This window comes from Sander vitreus, chromosome 21, assembly GCF_031162955.1.
Source record: "Sander vitreus isolate 19-12246 chromosome 21, sanVit1, whole genome shotgun sequence".
NCBI classification, from domain to species: domain Eukaryota; kingdom Metazoa; phylum Chordata; class Actinopteri; order Perciformes; family Percidae; genus Sander; species Sander vitreus.
Window position 1 is genome coordinate 5,982,890 of NC_135875.1, and position 17,689 is coordinate 6,000,578.

The window sequence follows — 17,689 nt, forward strand, 5'->3', positions numbered from 1 at the left end:
TATAGCTAACTTAACAAAAATGACTTCGAAAAAAATCAATAAAAGTATGTTCAGACTTAAAATGGCACTTATATAGATATTAAAGCATGCTCCAGAAGCAGAATGGAAGAGAGTAATCATGAACAATAATACCATTACACCTTTAAAATTCAATCTCCATAGAGCCTGTGTGCCTAAAACACAAGAGATTCATGAAGTAACACACTGATATCTATTTCAAAATGGTTATTTATACTTCATACATAATAAATGAGATGACAAAACAGAAATACAAACCAGGAATAACAGTACTGCAGTATTCTGTTCTGCATATATGAAAATGGACTTGATGAGTAAACCTTCAATGTCTTTTTGTTACTCCTGTTATGTTCAAATCCACATTGGAGTCAAATATGCAAGAGAAGGAAATCAAATTAAGCCAAACTTAAAATAAAATGTCAGCAATACAGGTTGTGTTTGTTGGTTGAGGGGTAACTCTGTGTGCATGAAGAGATTATAACTACAATCTAGCTGAAATACAGATAGAACAGTCATAGCTAAGTGCAAGTATATGCAAAATATGATTTTATGAGTAATTTACCTCAGCAAACTTTATGAATTGTGTCAGTGTGGCTCACCTGACACACAGCAGATGTTTGACTGAATGTTTTATACATATATCTGTAAGAAGGGATGCACAGATCTGATACTGATATCGGGCCGATACTGACTCAAATAGCTCAGGCTGTCCGCATTAACCGCTGTTACGTACTAGAGCCCGACCGATATATCGGCGGGCCAATATTAGGCATTTTCAAAACTATCGGTGTCGGCATTTATAATGGCCGATAAACGAATATTAAAAAAAATATATAAAATGGACGAAACACCCTTCAACCATGTTCTGAGTGTTGGCGTTGCATAGTTTGTCCAGAGGGCGCTCTACAACCTCCCTGTAGGTAACACTGATTTTTTTAAATTGTTTTTGTTCAAAGGACTTTAAGTTTCAGATCTAAACTTTGTATTTTTATACAGTTTATCAGAACTTTAATATATTTTGATGTTCCTCTGTTCTGACAATAAAACAAACAAGTATATTTAAAATGCATTATCATATTTTAGTGAAGACTCATAAATAACTACTAACTAATGTTAGGGAAATCGGCCGATATCGGAATATCGGATTTTTAAATCACCAAATATTTGTATCGATATCTGCCTTAAAAATCCTTTATCGTCGGGCTGTATTACATATTACTACGAAAAGTAATGCACTGTAATTCCTATGTATTCCACGTATTTATTACTGTAAGCCTCACATTTTCTTTTTTTGGGCATTTCTGCCTTTAATGGATAGGACGGCTCAGATATGAAAGGGGAGAGAGAAGGGAGAGACACGCAGGAAACCGTCACAGGTCGGACTCGAACCCTGGACCTTCTGCGTCGAGGAATAAACCTCTACATATGTGCGCCCGCTCTACCAACTCAGCTAACCCGGCCACGAGCCTCACATTTTCTTTATCTGTAAAGTGTCCTGAGATAACTTCTGTCATGATTTGACACTTTTAATCAAATTAAACTGAATTGACATTTGCTGTAAAGCGACTCTAGTGTCCGTAGTAATTATGACTGGAGCAAAGAGAGGGTGAAGTGGTGGATGGGTCCTAAAACACAGGCCCTTTACCAGGGAGGCAGGCGTTTGTGTCCTGAAAGTTCTTATTTTATCCCAAACAACAAACTTTTTTTGTAAATCTTAACCAAGTCATTTTGGTTCCTAAACTTAACCAGTCACGGTCCCTTACCAGCCGTCAATGTTTATATTCTATATACACATTATATACACACTGACATTTTAAGTTTTAACTGTTTAACAGTTTAAGTTTTGACCAATTTGTTGCTTTATTTGAAACGGTTTAAATGTGTAATTCCTTTTCATTTTGAAGCTGGTGCAGGATTTATTTATTTTAATAATAAACAAATACATTTTTTTCTTTTACAAAGATAGGAAAGCAATGTTTGAATCCAGCCAGATGTTGCCTAACGCATAAAAGAATTATCCCAGTCACGTTCACACAGTGAGGAATACATCTTAATAATCAAACCTTAGTACTGGATCGGTATCGGCCAATTAAGTCGGATCGGTGCATCCCTCACTTTAAATACATATATGTCCGTTGGTAAAACTTGAGTTAATATACTGAGCGAAACATTCCACAAAGTCTTCTCGGTGACTGATTATCACCTTTACACAAAATCAGTGTCTAATGCAGCAATGTAATCTTAGGTTATGGTAAATCGAACACAAAACTGTCTATTTTAATGATTTTTGGCACTATATTAAAACACACACCAAGAGGAAAATAGTGTAAAGCTTAAATTAAAAAGAAGGCACGATCCAAATCTGTTGAACATTTCAAGTACTGTTATTGTTATTTTGCTTGTTGAGTACCCAACCTCACTGCTGCATTGTGTTTAAATAAGTGCATCTAAGACAAATGCAGAATGTTCTGTGGAGCATCTCTGGTAAACGTGATGGTGAAGAAGAATGTTGCTCATCAAACGCGATGAGACACAAAGTTTTTAAAAAAAGTGGATGTAAAAAAATGTGTTGGATATGATTCTTGGCAGCAATCTTGACTGTCCCTTGTTTGATGCCGTGGCGGAGTCTGAATTCAGAGAGGTATTAAAGTCACTGTTCAGTACCATTTGGCTGCATTATGTCAGCATCGTGAGGCCTGATGTGCCTCTCCATTAGTGCAAGCGAGTCTAGCTACTGTAGCACTGTCACTCTTACACCTTCCTCTTCAAGGTCAGTTAGGGCACTCATAATTGCACTTGAGGTTACTTAATGTAAAAGCTAGATTTTCTGTTATTTTTCTGCCCCGTCAGCGCCCCTCTAGCTTCCTGAAAAACGCGGCTTTGTTAGACGTGGGCTACACATCGCCGTCCCGCTGGCTGCGCTCAGTCCTGCAGATCTCTCTCCAGGTATTTCCTCATCCGCTGACAGCGAGGACACGAGTCCTCAGCAGCCTTGCAGGCCAGGTGAAACACAGCCTTACAGTCTTTACACCTGGGTCAGAGACAAACAAATATCAGGACTGAATTCAAAGGCAATTTAGAAACAAATACAAGTTGCTTACCACATCTACAACAAAAACTAATAATGGATAATTCTCTGGTTGACATTTTCTGCATCCAGTTTGTTTTCATATTCAGATTGGCCAGTTCTTCTTTGACATAACTACTGGAGGATGAAAATGGAAGATTTAAAACACCTCTTTACTTAGTTTGTTTGTATTGTGATTTGATTTTAATGTTTAACGTTGCAACCCTAGTGAGAGGTAGGGTTGAGCATCGAGAACCGATTCTTGGAATCGTTTCAAAAATGACGATTCCAGTGGAATCGTTTCTTATTGGAATCGTTTGGAGGATTTGGTTTCAAATCTGATCATGGGTTCCAAATTTAACACGCGCAAGTTTTGGTTTCCGTAGCGGCCAGGCGCTTGTTGTGTTGCAGCCATGGAGCACAGTAAGCAGCGCTCTATTGTGGCTTTATTTTACATTAAAAAAGCTCGGTAAAACTGCAACCCACCATTGAATCAAAATAAAACTTTCCTCTTATTTGTGAAATAAGCATGGGACCCGTTTCAACTCAACTACTCAAAGAATCGAGAATCGATAAGAACCGGAATCGAAAGCAAGAATCGGAATCAGAATTGTTAAAATCCAAACGATGCTCAACCCTAGTGAGAGGTGTATACAATTACCTGCAAATACTGGTAGACGCAGACAAAGGTAAAATAAATAAAAGGACTTAATAAAGTAGTTGTGCGGATGAACAAAGCAGAAGTGAGGCGGCCCAGAATAACGTACCTGGTGGTGATGTCAAACTGGAAGGGGAAGATGATGTCATTAGCGTGGCATATCTGACAGATGAAGCCACGCTGGGTGCACAGGTCGCAGTGGAACACGTGGTTAGAGGCATACTGCAACAGCGTGCTCAGGTAGGTTGCATATTGACCCTCTGCTATCTAGTTAAAAAAACAGACAAACACAAATTAAGATGTTTCAAGGTGGCAGATGACTGGTGCGGTAACGCAATCAACACAGCAGGATACCTGTCGTAGGTCCATGACACTGTACAGATGGCTCGACTCCAACAGGTACGTTCGCTGCTCCATTCTGGTAGAGAATTCAAAGATGCATATAATAAAAATGTCGTAATACAATATGGTTAAATGTAAAACGCATATGCATACACACACCTGGCTTGGAGTTTCTTGCAGGCGCCGCTGCGGCAGGTGAGCAGGTAGTCGCCCAGTAGGCGTAGCCTCTGCCGCAGGTTGTGGGCCTGAGCCATGGACTCAGCATGGTTAACCAACTCAGGGTTCAGCCGCTCCAGGTTCAGCAAAGGCTCCTGTTCCACCTGAGCCAGCAGATGCAGGGCCTTCCTAGACACCTAGACAGACACACACAGGGCACATTCACGAGGTCAGAACATGTTGAAGTGGTGTGTGATTACTGAGGGCGAGTATTACTGAAGAAACTCTGAAGACACATCAAACTGTCAAAGTGAAACCAGAGCATGCAGTGGGTATCTGTCCAATCTGAGTTTTCTCTCGCACAACTATTTTGCAGCGGCTCTGTCCGGAGTTCAGCACCGCCCATGACGATTCGGATTGGTTTAAAGCACGTTTTCCTCCCATAACATTGGCAGACTCGCGATGGACAGTTTAAAAAAAGTATCATTGATGCAGTTAAACCAGACATATTTTTTCCTTTCTGGCCAAAACCTGGCATCTTCATTATCCACAATGTAGTCTCGTATTGCCAGAACTTCTGGCTAGTCCACACAGCATTCTTGGCTGCAGAGATCTTGTAAGTTTACTTCTAACGCCACATCCTCAGGCCTTTTTCATTTTCAAAACTTCTAGTCTTCAACCGAAACCAAGGTTGACTCAAGGGAGATCGCAGCTCCCGCCACAAAAATATATGTATATGTATAACCCCGATATCTGATGACACCATCTGTGTGCATATGTACGATGTGTGATGCGCTGCACCTACCTCTCGTAGTGTGAGGTCCCAGTTGTGCACCATGCGTGAGGGGATGATGGTGATGTCACCGTGGTGACAGGAGTCACAGTAGTACTGTCCCGAGAACTCACAAAGCCTGGCTCTGCCCAGGGACGGGCCGATCTGCTGAGGACACCCTGCGTATGATACACAGCAAACAAAACCTCAGCCTCTGATTCACACCCACAAAACGAAAAACTCATTCACTCAGGCTCACACATACGACACAAACGCACTCCTGAACAGACTTGACGATTATTTAAACCCACAAAGACTAGACGCCCCACACATAGCGACTGTTTCCACCAGCATACCATGATTTTCATGTCTCAGTCAGAAAAGAGCAAATACTGAACAAGTGGGCAATAGGTGGACTATGACTGAAGTCATGTTGCTAGCTCTCATGAGAACATGGATTATATAACAGTTTGATGAAACTGATATTCATCAGAAAGAGTTGCTTTGCTAATTTACGCATCGTGGGATAAAGGGAAAGACACAAAGGAAAATTGTAATTTCTAAATTTGAATTAGATAGTGACAGAAGGACAGGTGAGAGGAACAAAGACGATAAAATAATAGCTACTCTACACATTGCACTAGTTTGATCGGTTTTATCATTTTCTACTTCGCACATGTAATGTTAATGTCCTGATTCAAATCACAATGATGGACATCCACAGGATCAGAAGACCAACTATTACAACCCTTTAACACAACACACTGTATGATTTTACCTCCCGAATATTGAAACTGAAGCAGACTGGTCTGATCAGTTGTCATATTAAGAAGCAACTCAACAATGATAATGAATGCGCGTTAATGCCATTATTAACAACTCAAGATTACCTGCACACTTGAAGCTCTGACTGTCCAGCCCCTTCTCTGAGGGCACCTTGCACAGATGAACAAAAAGTGTTCCATCTTCTTTTAGTCTGTGCTGCACCAGTCTATGGAGATTTCCAGTCACTCCTGGGCATAGGACAACTGGCTCTCCAGAGCCCCCATCCTCCCCACTCTCCAGGTACGAGTCCAGAGCTCTTCGGATCAAAACCCTCCAAGAACGCGCCTCCTCTGGGCTCTCTGCCCTCAGTCTAAGCGTCTCCCTGACGGTCAGCAGTTTGAAAAAGGCCGGTCCTCCCAAAGAGACGTCCGGCACCACATCTCGGATTTCCTCAATAGGGTGGGTTTGCCGCAGCAGCTTCCTTCCCTCTTGTACCCGAAAGCCTTTCAAAGCCTCCAACGAGAGGGAGAAGACCAGAGGCGCCCATGTCCGAGCCTCAGAATCTGTCGAGAAGTACAAAACCGCTTCTTTGATGGCATCCGTTTCCAAATCAGCACTCCGAGACCAGTCGAATTCCTGTAGAGGAGGAGGTGCCTCCTGCGCTCCATGCGTCCCTGTGTCCGAGAGTGAACCTCGCTCAGGGCTGGAGGGGGCGGAGGAAAGGGATGACACATCCACACCATTCTCACTGGTGGGTTGCAGCACCTCCCACTGCTCATCAACGCGAGATGCTGGACGGCATTTGTTGACGGCCTCTACTATCCGGTCCACCCAGTCCTCAGCTTCGCCGCGATTGGCTGCCCGGAGGTACAGTCGCTTCCCAGGGAAGGCCAACTCAAAGCGGCCCTCGGGTGAACCGATGCGAGCGTCCTCACATCGCACCAGGGAGCAGTTGTCACAACATGTCCGCTCCTCCGCATTCAGATACAGCCGGAACTCGAAGGGCGAAAGCTCACAGTAGTGATCGCGCCACAATCCCATCGCACTTCGCCGCTCGAGATGACCGAGCTTCAGCAAGCCCCGAAAAGGGTTGAACAGCCCTGACAGAGACAGATGGACACAGAGTCAGTGTAAGTTATTATCTATTATCTTTGGTCTACTTTCACATTGTGGAGACTGGTTGACAAGCTAGAGACACTATAATTCTGCGGAACTAAAAATGATTTGATACTATACATAAAATTGAATTGAAAGGGCCAAAATGACCCAGAATAAACGGTTTATATCACTTATATCTTTTTTTTCCTACAGAATTGACAAACCTAAGCATTGACATGTTGGTCCTCTCTAACTGTAACGCAGCTTTTAGGGAACTGCGGAAAAGCTGAGTCAGAGGGTTAAACTGAGTCAAAATGTCTGCCATAAAACAGCAGTAACGTAAGCAGCAGCAGTGGTTTTCATCATCAACCATTCTCTAGCATTTATTGTGCACACCGCTATTGCCTCAACAGATGATTAAATAAGGGCAACCTATTCTGTTCACGTGATGCAGTGAGATTATACATTAGCTGTTCCCTGGAGTATTGCCTCTATTGATAATGGGACAACAAATGCTTCGCAGTCCAAGCACTCGACTCACTTGAGGTGACGTCTTGGAAGCAATACAAGTCTACTACATTCCAGTGCAATCCAAATTCCAATGAATGACGTATCAAAAAGGTGCGTTTCCATTTGATTGCTGTTACATAACTCTCTGGGGTGTGGTTAGAGCTGCTATGTTGTTTTCATTACAAGGTTTTCCAGTGCTGCAGGAATTTTCTGCCTTATGTGATTAGTATTATTTACCTTTTAACTTAACTCCTTGGTGGCCACCTTTACGACTAAACTGAAGGCACCCTGTGGAGGTTTTGACCACTAGTAGCGCTATGGAGCAATGTTTTCACACGCTTTGACTGATCTACAGAGGGCGGTAATGCACCAAATAGACTTTTAAGAGAAATCTGCGTTGCAAATGTTTTAGGCGGAAGGAAATGCATTCAACCTCGACAACACACTGAGTGTAAACAGCAACTGTGATTAAATGATTTGACAGATCATTTTGAAAATATCTGATGATTATTTTTCTAATTAACCGATTAGTTAAAGACTAAGTTATTAGTACTTATTAGTTACGTAGTTATTAGTTAAGTAAGACTTATAAAACTAACTTTGTCATATTTGCTGAAACTGACCCTATGTTCCAGTAGAACTACATGAAGCAGGTAATTAAAAAAATATATATATATCTGGCTCCTCTGGCACCACCTACAGCCTGTAGTGTAATTTGCAAAAATCCACCGCTCCCTGTTCAGATGCACCAATCAGGGCCGGGGTGGGGGGGGTGTCTAACTGCGTGTCAATCACTGCTCATGCACACGCATTCATTCTCCCTTGTGGGGGGAGGGGCTTAGGAGACCGTTTTGGCCTTTAGCGGAAAGGAGGGGGAAAGGACTGAGAAGTTATCGATGTTCAAATGTTTTTGCTAAGTCCTGGATCTTCACAATCCTACCTACAGCACCTTTAATTGTCTTGTTTTTGTTTGACCAAAAGTCCAAAAGCCAGCAGATATTCAGTTTACAAATATATGACAAAGAAAAGCAAGAAGTCACCTGATTAGAAATGCTTGAACCAGACAGCGATTGGCATTTTTCACCTTTTTTTGTTTAAAAAATGGTGAAAACAGTTGGGCGATACATTTTCCGACGACTAACTAGTTGTTTGAGCTCTAGATGAGACAGATCAATCTGTGACTGTTTGTAGGATGTTTGTAGGATGTATGAATAAAGATCATAAAAATCATCTAGACTCTGTACCGTATATTCTTCTTCATTTTCTAAATGTAATCATGGAAATACCTATTTGTCTGCGATGGACGACACTGGGAGGTGACTGAGAAACCTTGAGCTCGGCCGTTGGAGCAGGAGGAGGCGCCTCATCGTGGTCTGACATGTCCTCCAGATGGGGCTTGTAGATGTCATCGTCAGAGATCCAGGAACGAGAATGCTGCAATGGATATGACAGAAGTTTTTTTTGTTTTTACAGTGATCTTAGAAAGCGGAACGGAAGACGTACATTCAGGGTACAAAATTAGAACAATCCACTAGCCAAACGCTGGTAAAATATAAAAGTGGCTGGTAGTTTTGCTTTACTTACTAGCCAAAAATAAATAAATAGAAAAAACATTCACTAGGCATTTGGCCAGTGTTCATTTTGCACCCTACGTGCACTTAATTTCTGCGACCAGGGGGCTTATCCATATTCAGACATGAGAGGGGGTTAGAGGTTCCTTTATCTAGCACACCATGTGGGAAGGAAAATAAATTACTTTTTCACTTACTATTTAGTAGGGGTACGATTCAGAGAATGTCACGATTCAATATCGATTTTTAGGCTCGAGATTCCATTCAAATTTCGATTTGATTCAAAAACGATTCTCGGTTAAAAAAACGACTCTCAGTATGTAAATGTAGTTACTTTTCCCATGTGATTGCAGTAGACATACGATAAAATTAAAATATGAATCGATTTTTGGAATTCTATGAATCGATCTTGATTCCGTAGAGCTTGAATCGCGATTCAAAATGTGAATCGATTTTTTTTTTTGCACACCCCTACCATTTAGGGCTGCAACGATGTGTCGTTTAACATCAAATTAATCAACAACTATTTTCATAATTATTTAAGTCATTTCAATAGCAAAGGTATCAAACGTTCTCTGGTTCCAGCATCTCAAATGTTAGGCTTTGGTGCTTTTCTTTGGTTTATAATCATTCTAAACTGAATTTCTTTAAGTTTTGGACTGCCAAGTCAAACAAAAGAAAACATTTAAAAAAAAAAAAAAAAAAAATGTGTCTATTTTCCAACATCTGGCAATTATTTTGAATTGACAATTAAAATTGTCATCAGTTGGAGCCCTACTTTCAATGTTTCCCAACAAACAGATTAGATCAGATTTACTTTCATTTACAGATGAGCTACATTCAATGATTAGACCACAGGTTGTGAAAGAGCAGTTCTTGTTATCATGTGTCTTTGGAGGTTAGAAGTGTGAGAACTATAATAACTCTGTTCAGGGTAATGTTGAGAAATATGCCCCTATCTTGACTTATCTGACTAACCAATGTGTGGCAACCACAGAAAGTCATACATTTAGGTAAAATGTTGCGACATATCCTGGAGCTGTCTCTGCTTGGACGTCACATGTTCAGTAAAGAATACAGAATAAGGAGGTGTTATATTATGCTGTTCTACTTCATGTCAAGGTTGTTCTAAGACAGCAGGACTAACATGACTCATGATCTCCTTGAGTGGGGAAAAAAATAACTATTTTCCATGAATTATTAAATAGCTTGTGTCGACTTTCCACTTTGATACACTGGCTTACAGTATTAAGAGTCAGGTGTCTTATTTGTCATTGCCTCAGTGGAAATAGCCAAAAAGGAACTCAGGAGCATGGGCCATTCTGCATTTCCCCCATCTGTAAAATCCTTTAGTTGTATACAGGAACCACAACACAGTGAAACACAACATTTATAACAGTCAGGAGAGTGTGTGTGTGCGTCTTTTTGTATGCAATATACTCACTGATAAAGAATCTGACAATTTTCTGCTCAGGATGCTGGTGGAGCGACGTGAGCCTTGATGCACTGAAGGCTCTGAAGTCTCTGCTTTTTTCTCTACCTGAAGAGGCTCAGGACTCTCCTGAAAAAAGGTTGCATGTACTTCTTCTACAGGCTCCACAGGCTCACTGACTGTAGCGGGCATGTCTGTGTCTGAGTGTGACTCAGAAGAAGTATTGAGGCACACTTCAGAGGGGGAGTAGTTAACATGGTTCTCTTCAGATGCTGGGGGTGGCTCTGAATCAGACAGTACAGAGTTTGGGAGTGTGTCCACGTGGTCTTGGGATGGTGTTGGGGGACCCTGGGTCTCGCTGTCAGAGCCACTGAAAACGGCCGTCTCGGAGTACTGATCTGGACCTGTGCTGGAGACAAAGGAGTCCTCACGCATGGAGTCCTGACTGCAGTGGCCACTCTCCCTGAACTCTGTCAGAGAACTGAAGAGATAAGGACAAGTCATGATATCTTTAACTGCAAGAGAGGAGTTTAATGTTGCCCGTTTCTATTTCTTTTTCTCAAGAATAAAGCTGACATTATTGTATATTTTTCTTATTGTCAACAAACCCAAAGAAAAGCCCCAAGCCCATTCATTCCTACTGAAGATGTAAATCTTTAAAAACCACATAAATTTCTCTTTTTTTTTGTTTAAAAAAAAAAAAAAAAAAGAAAGGCTCAGTTATTGCCTGGAACTGGACACTGTAGTTTTTAACCAACTTTACTCAAACAGGAGTAAATATTGCATTTGATGGGGACTATTTTCAGCCGCGGATAAATCCATATTTGTTGCTCAGGTCATTATCTTCAGTAGCAGGATGGTGAGTTGTATATGGGATGACCTCAAAAAACTACAGTGTGTGTGTTCATGGTCATAAAGGAACATGTCATCCAGTGCAACAGAGCAGCTCATTGATGTGTTTTATTAATTCATTGTTGGACAACAATGAAGCTCTATTGCACAGAGGAAGAAGATATATCAGGTTTAGGCTACACAGACAATACTTATTTTTAGGATGAATATGTTGCTGGTTTTAGTCTTTCATGAGCGTTGCTGACAATAAGAAAACATAGATTATCATAAGGCTCTGCGATAATGATAATTTATCGTCTTTCAATGGAATCGTATGGTGATGAAATCATATATCGAGATATTGTGATACAAAATTACCACTTATTAGTGCTAGTAGAGTAGTGTTTGTGTTTTCAAACAGCAGTTTGTAGGACTTTCTTCATTCATTCACACAAGAATTCAACTCCTGCGTGCCTACACTCAAGAATTCTGCTCATGGGAATACCCCGGGCAGTGTAGTTAAATCAAACGATTGTCCTAATCTGATTACTCTGTATGTGTGTGCATGCATGTAAACATAGTTAGTGTGTGTGCAGCAGGAAATGTTCTTTTTTTTTCTCTATAATTTCACTTGAAGCTTTTACCGCTGAGCCCCTCAAATATCATCAGCTTCATCCTTCAACTCTTATTTGCTCTTTTGCTTTAACATATCCAAAGACACAGCTAAGAAGATACACTTACTCCTTCTTTGACCTCTTGGTGCTGTTGTTGACATTAATGGGCATGTCCAGGTCGCATGAAGACCACTGCTCTCCTGTCGGGCTGCGGGGGTCCTGCCCCTGCAGGAGGCTATCAGAGCTCAAGCTGGAGGACAGCTGAGAGGAGCCTGTGGTGTTCAGGCTTAAATTAGACGAGTTGAGTGCAGTCCTACCCCCTTGTAGTGCACTTGTCCCTCTCCCCAACACTGGGCATCCTATCTGCACATCCTGTGCATCGGATGAGCCAGACGACTGAGACACTGTATCCCAAGATTCTTTATACATGGGCTTGGAGGTGGGAAGGTCTCCTCCGTTGACGGGCAGGTCGAGTGTGTCCGCCTGGGACAGGGGGCAGAGTCCAGCGAGAGCCAGAGGCGTGGTGGTCCATTCGTTGAGGACAGCTGACTTGTAGGACAGGCTGAATGTAAGTGAGGCCAGACCCTGGAGGTAGCTGAGCAGAACTTCCCGCTCCTCGGTGTCCAGGAGCAAGGCACTGGGCTGGTAGTGGGCCCGCAGCTTGGAGCCCTCACGAAACAGCGATGCAAGGTAGCACTCCAGTAGGCCGTGGTTGAGGGCCAGCCGCAGCCATGCTCGGCAGCGACCCACGTCCGTGCCCACGAAGCTGATCTTCTCCAGCTCTGTGATCACATCACTGGGGATTGAACAGAGTGTTATTACACTTTATACTACGTTTTCACAGAATAATGAGTTGTAAGGTTGCAACTAACGATTATTTGTATAATTAATTAATCTGCTGACTATTTTCTCAATGACTGATTGGTCTATACAATTGTGAAAAATGTCCATTATAATTTCCTAAAAGTTTTTTTCCGACCAACAATCCAAAACCCGAAGGTTTTCAGTTTACTATCACATAAGACAACGTAAAGCAGCAAATCATCACATAAGAGAAGCTAGAAGCAGGGAATGTTGGGCATTTTTGTTTTAGTTATTATTAAAGTTATTAATCCCCTATTATCAAAACAATGAGTCCTTTTATCATAAATGTGCCTTTACCGGTGGGTAACTGTCTTGAGGAGGCTCCAGAAGAAAGGCTGAGGGAGGGGTCCTCTGTCTGCCTTCTTACTCCGGCCCCCAGCCTCCGAACGGATGTACTTGCTCTTGATACCGTGGATGAAGATGGCCTCCAGGGCACAGCAGAGGAGGTTAGCATCAGCATCTTCACTGGTGACCACTGTGTCTGACGTTACATATCGCTTCTGCAGGGCCTTGAGCGACTGTGCCAACCTCTCTTTGATCTACGTGACCATGTGACAACGCATGGGAGAGGAAATATAATCAGCTTCCTCGTTTCGTTTGGACAGAGATCAACTAAGGTGCGCCTCTAATGAAAAGTGGGTTGGCAAATATTTCTCTGTTCACCAACACACATAAGAGGCACATGCCCTGCATTCCAACCTACAGTGTGATGATGAGGAACAGACAGACAGAGGGCAGTGGCCATGTTGTTATGAAACATGGTCTGTAGATTACCTACAGTCGGCTGACATGGATAGGCAGAGAACATAAGCATATAAAAAGCAAGCCTTACATTATGCAATAGGTTGCAGAGTAAAAACTGATTCTTCAGCAAAAAAAAAAGCAATGGCCTGGGTGTTCTCGACACGGAGCACTGACGCACTCTTCTTTCACTGTGCTTGGCTTGGCAGGACTTGAGAAACACAGCTAAAAAATACTATATGTCTATAATAGAGGACAAATTCCTTGCCGGCTTTCTTAGTTTCCTGACTTACATACATGAATGTATTAAGCAGCAAGTCAGCAGTACATCGTAATACTAAAGGTTGAACACAATCTATTGTTTTTGGTTGTTTTTTTTAAATCGTCATTGAAAGGTCCATTTGCGAGATGAACACTTTGTGAGACTGCAATATTGCACTCTTTTTTTGATTGATTTATTTTTTTAAGATAGAACGCTTTTAAAATGCAACTTTCATTCTTGTTTTATTTGTTGCCTTTCATGTTCAGTTCAATGTACAATAAAAGAATGTTGGAAATAATTTCCTTTCATTGTTTTTCTAATTCAACAATCAATTTGTTGTATTTTAGCAGTATACTGACAGCAGCACAAATGCAGAACTGAGTACACTTCAATATCTGTTTATTTATCAAAAGTAATATCGTTAGAGATGTTTAACTTTATCGCATATTTCCTTTATATTGTGCAGCCATATGGCATCCATCATACTATAACAGTCATACAGTATATTCTGCTAAATATTACCTCTGCACTCTTTCCAATGCTTTGTTCTCCCTTTGTATTGATCTGCTATTGTTTTGCCATTGGTTCTGTATCTGATCTTGTCTTTTTTTAAAGCATTGATAGTTAAACCCATAACTGCTGTAAGTAAGATACACAGGCAAGTGGATGAATCACCAAGTTCAGTGCAGAAAGTGGTGTAATGTTCACTACAATTACAACATGTACTACTTAAATGTCACAGCCTGACTAGGTTTAGCACAAATCCATTCCAGAAGCCAAAAAAGCCAATCTGACACCTTCACCAGAGGTATCACAGTAACAATAAGAGCGAAAACAACCAGCCAGAAGAGGAAAACGCTTGTAGTTGTACCTGTTTGACATCTTTAGCCTCAGGTGGCGTATCTGGCATCTGTGTTGCTAGCATGGCACCTCCTGCGAAGGTTTATTCCCACATGGCACACTGAAACACAAAAACAAAGACTAGTCCTTTCAACACTTGACGTGTCGTCTCTAATAATAACTGTACCCCTGAGCCACGCTTCTCTGTTGTCATTACTTTTGACATTTGAGATGAATAAACATGTAGTGCAAGCTTGCAAACACGCAAGGCTTGTGATGATAAGGAAGCAGTTTTTTTTTTCTCCTTCCTTCCTCACTTTGTCACATTTGCCTCTGGGCTATCATTACATTTTCCATCACGAGACTGTGTTCTGTAGCATATCTGCTATTTCATGGTTTCAGTGAGTAACCACTTTGTAACTTAGTCATGTGAGGTACTGATTAAAGAGGGTGTCTGCAGGGAAGTAGCTACAAAATGCTTTATGACTAACTTCCCCACTCAAACAGCACTTCAAAAATCACAGAAATCACTCTCTTCCCGAGTGCAGTGGATCTCTTCAACAAGGCCTGGACCTCCACTGACAGACTCTTAACCCACCACGCTCAAGTCACTATGCATTACATTTACACACATCCTGGAATATTAACCCTGACCATTGCACACATTATACAGTACATACTGTGAACTTTAGCACATCCCCTGATCTATATTTTTGCACACACTGCACTGAACTGTACAGCCTTCCTTCTTTCCCTTTCTTAAAATTATATTGTACATATGTTAGTTTTGCTAGTTTTACTTTTTTATTGTAATATAAAAAATTATATTAGGTTACTGTAATGTGTAAAATTTGTCTTTCTTTGCGTTTTAAAAAGTGTTTCACCTAAAGACCAAAGATTAAACAGCTAAAGTGTGAAACATCTTGAGACTTAAAGAGACTAATATCCTAATGCCTTCAACTGAATGGCTGAAGCAATTAATCAAATGGAAGTGGCCTATTGATCTGCTAAATCTGCCAAAATGGAAAAGAAGTGTTTGATCATTGAGTGCATCAAATCCCTTTCAAGCAGGAAATCTGCACACAGTTTAAAAAAAAAGAAAAAAAAAAAAAAAAAAAAAGACAGGACGTCTATTCTGTATTTATGTTCTTGACTGTAGCAGTACTTGTTTGCATTTATAATGTTGCAATTGTATGCACCAAATACACCAAGACAAATCCCTTGCAATTGAAAACTTACTTTGGTAATTAATTTGATTTGGGATTTTCTGATTCTGAATCAGGATCCAGTCTGCCACCACTGACTCCCTGCCTACCTAGCACTAAATGTAGCCTACAGTACCTCCAGTCCGGTGCCAAGCTACTGACAAACACAGGATTACTTAACACCAGTGGATAAGCAAGTGTCGTTACGTATTAGCCTTACAAAAGCGTAACGTTAGCGGTCAGTTTGTTTGCATATTGTGACAGTTTAAGGTTAAAACGAGCATAACGTTAACGTTACAATCGCCTTAACGTTATATTAACTGGCAGCAAGTTGTTAATTGTAATGTTAGCTTCAGTTTTGGGCGTGTGGGGCGCATTGAAGCTCGACAGGGAAGGTTAAGACACCGTAATATTACACACAGAAAACCAAATCAAGCTATTTAAAGCACCATTCATGTAGCAGTTCGGGAAAACAGTAAGAAAAACAACCCTGACACGCAGCCTGAATGTGGCATTCACGTTAATGTGGCTAGCTTCCTTACCGAAACAGGTTGGCTAACTTCTCATTACGGTCCAAAGACAACCGCGATATCCTCTGCAAATTATTATAGACTCAGTAGAAGAATGTTTGTAGGCAAGTCAATCCGTACAGTCGCTCTCCATCTCTTCCAAAACATCCACAAAAAAAGCACAAAAATTTGCGTTAACTAAGACTTGTTTTCTCGAGTGTGAGACGCTCTCTTTTCAGTAGCTATACATCTGAAGACAGATGCATCATGGGAACTAGACCAGTGCTGTCTTCAGGCTCTGTCAAATAAACACAGTAATCATGAGGTGAGCGTTACAGGAACGTACAAAACATAAACAATATTTTACAGAAAACTTTGTTTCACGTCATTTGGTTGTCATTTGCACGCGTGATCGCATACTGACTTCTTTGTTATTTTATTAAAGCACAATTTAGCCTGTACCTCATCATATCTGACCACACATTAACAAAGGTACAGCCGTTACTGGATGTGTTTCTTGTTTTATCGAATGAAAAAGGACTTCAATAAGTGACAAACATGGGACTAATATTTTATAAAAACTCAATACAAAAAAAATAATGTGCCTGAACTTACGCAAAGTAGAAGCATCGGTAACAGTGGTGCTACAGAAGATGTTGTAGTTTACGAGTAACCCCCAAAGGCAGCACAGCTTTTGAGGCGTGCTGATGTTGTTGCTCTGTTGCAAACATGTGAGGACGTTATGTACCCTGTCCTGTCACAGAGTTCCTTAGGCTTTCATCACAACTCAGAAAAGTTTTAATCATACACTCTACAGCTTGTAAACTGTGCACTTTATTTCCAGACTGCAGTTGCACTAGAAATGGATTGTTCTCCACCAGAAACAACCCATTGCCAGGAGCATATTAAACTTGTATGTGACTATTTTAGTATATTTTAACATTGACTTCATTTCATCTTTGTGCAGGTTATCATTTCGTGACACAAACTTTTAAAATTAACTTATAAGCGTAATGTGCATATAAAGCTGATATTTAGTAATCAGATACTGCCTTAGTTCAACAGGGGGTGCCATTAGTACAAATAAGGATCATATCTCTGATTTTGATTCCTTTATAACTTTCATATTTGTCAGTGAATGTGAATCCTGAATTTCCCGCATGGGTGATCATAAAACGTGAGGAAACAGCCTTTCCAGTGTGTAATAATGTGATAATAAACAAGTTAACATTGCTGTAATTTTGACTTTAATTGCTCTTATTCTTATTTATTTTTTTAACATATTAAAAAACTGTAACTTATCTCTATTTATCTGTATTTATTTCTGTCTAGCCCTGAAGTAAAGGCCAGGGGCGTTTTTAAGATTTGAGGACATTGGGGGCTTTTGGGGGGACCCTCCCCCGGGAATTTCTTCTAATAAACAAGCTCTATTTT

General features: G+C 41.0%; 1 protein-coding gene across 1 annotated transcript; it reads right to left on the bottom strand.

Annotated features, from left to right (window-relative positions):
- Positions 1-210: 210 nt before the first annotated feature.
- On the bottom strand, positions 211-16,513 carry plekhm1 (pleckstrin homology domain containing, family M (with RUN domain) member 1). Its single transcript, XM_078278656.1, has 12 exons — positions 16,289-16,513; positions 14,573-14,662; positions 12,996-13,237; positions 11,962-12,630; positions 10,402-10,870; positions 8,673-8,820; positions 5,904-6,878; positions 5,047-5,192; positions 4,245-4,438; positions 4,098-4,161; positions 3,853-4,010; positions 211-3,049 (listed from the first exon to the last, which is right to left on the bottom strand). Exons 2-12 carry the CDS (start codon positions 14,624-14,626, stop codon positions 2,941-2,943), a joined length of 3,228 nt encoding a protein of 1,075 aa, XP_078134782.1. The 5' UTR covers positions 14,627-14,662; positions 16,289-16,513; the 3' UTR covers positions 211-2,940.
- Between the last annotated feature and the right edge of the window lie 1,176 nt (positions 16,514-17,689).

Bases quoted from the DNA above. Each gene is read 5' to 3' on its own strand.
- plekhm1 (XM_078278656.1), bottom strand. From the start codon at position 14,626: ATGCTAGCAACACAGATGCCAGATACGCCACCTGAGGCTAAAGATGTC. The intron at 13,238-14,572 runs GTACAACTACAA...ATGGTCACGTAG, and splicing joins AGGCTAAAGATGTCAAACAG to ATCAAAGAGAGGTTGGCACA. The intron at 5,193-5,903 runs GTAATCTTGAGT...TATCATACGCAG, and splicing joins TCAGAGCTTCAAGTGTGCAG to GGTGTCCTCAGCAGATCGGC.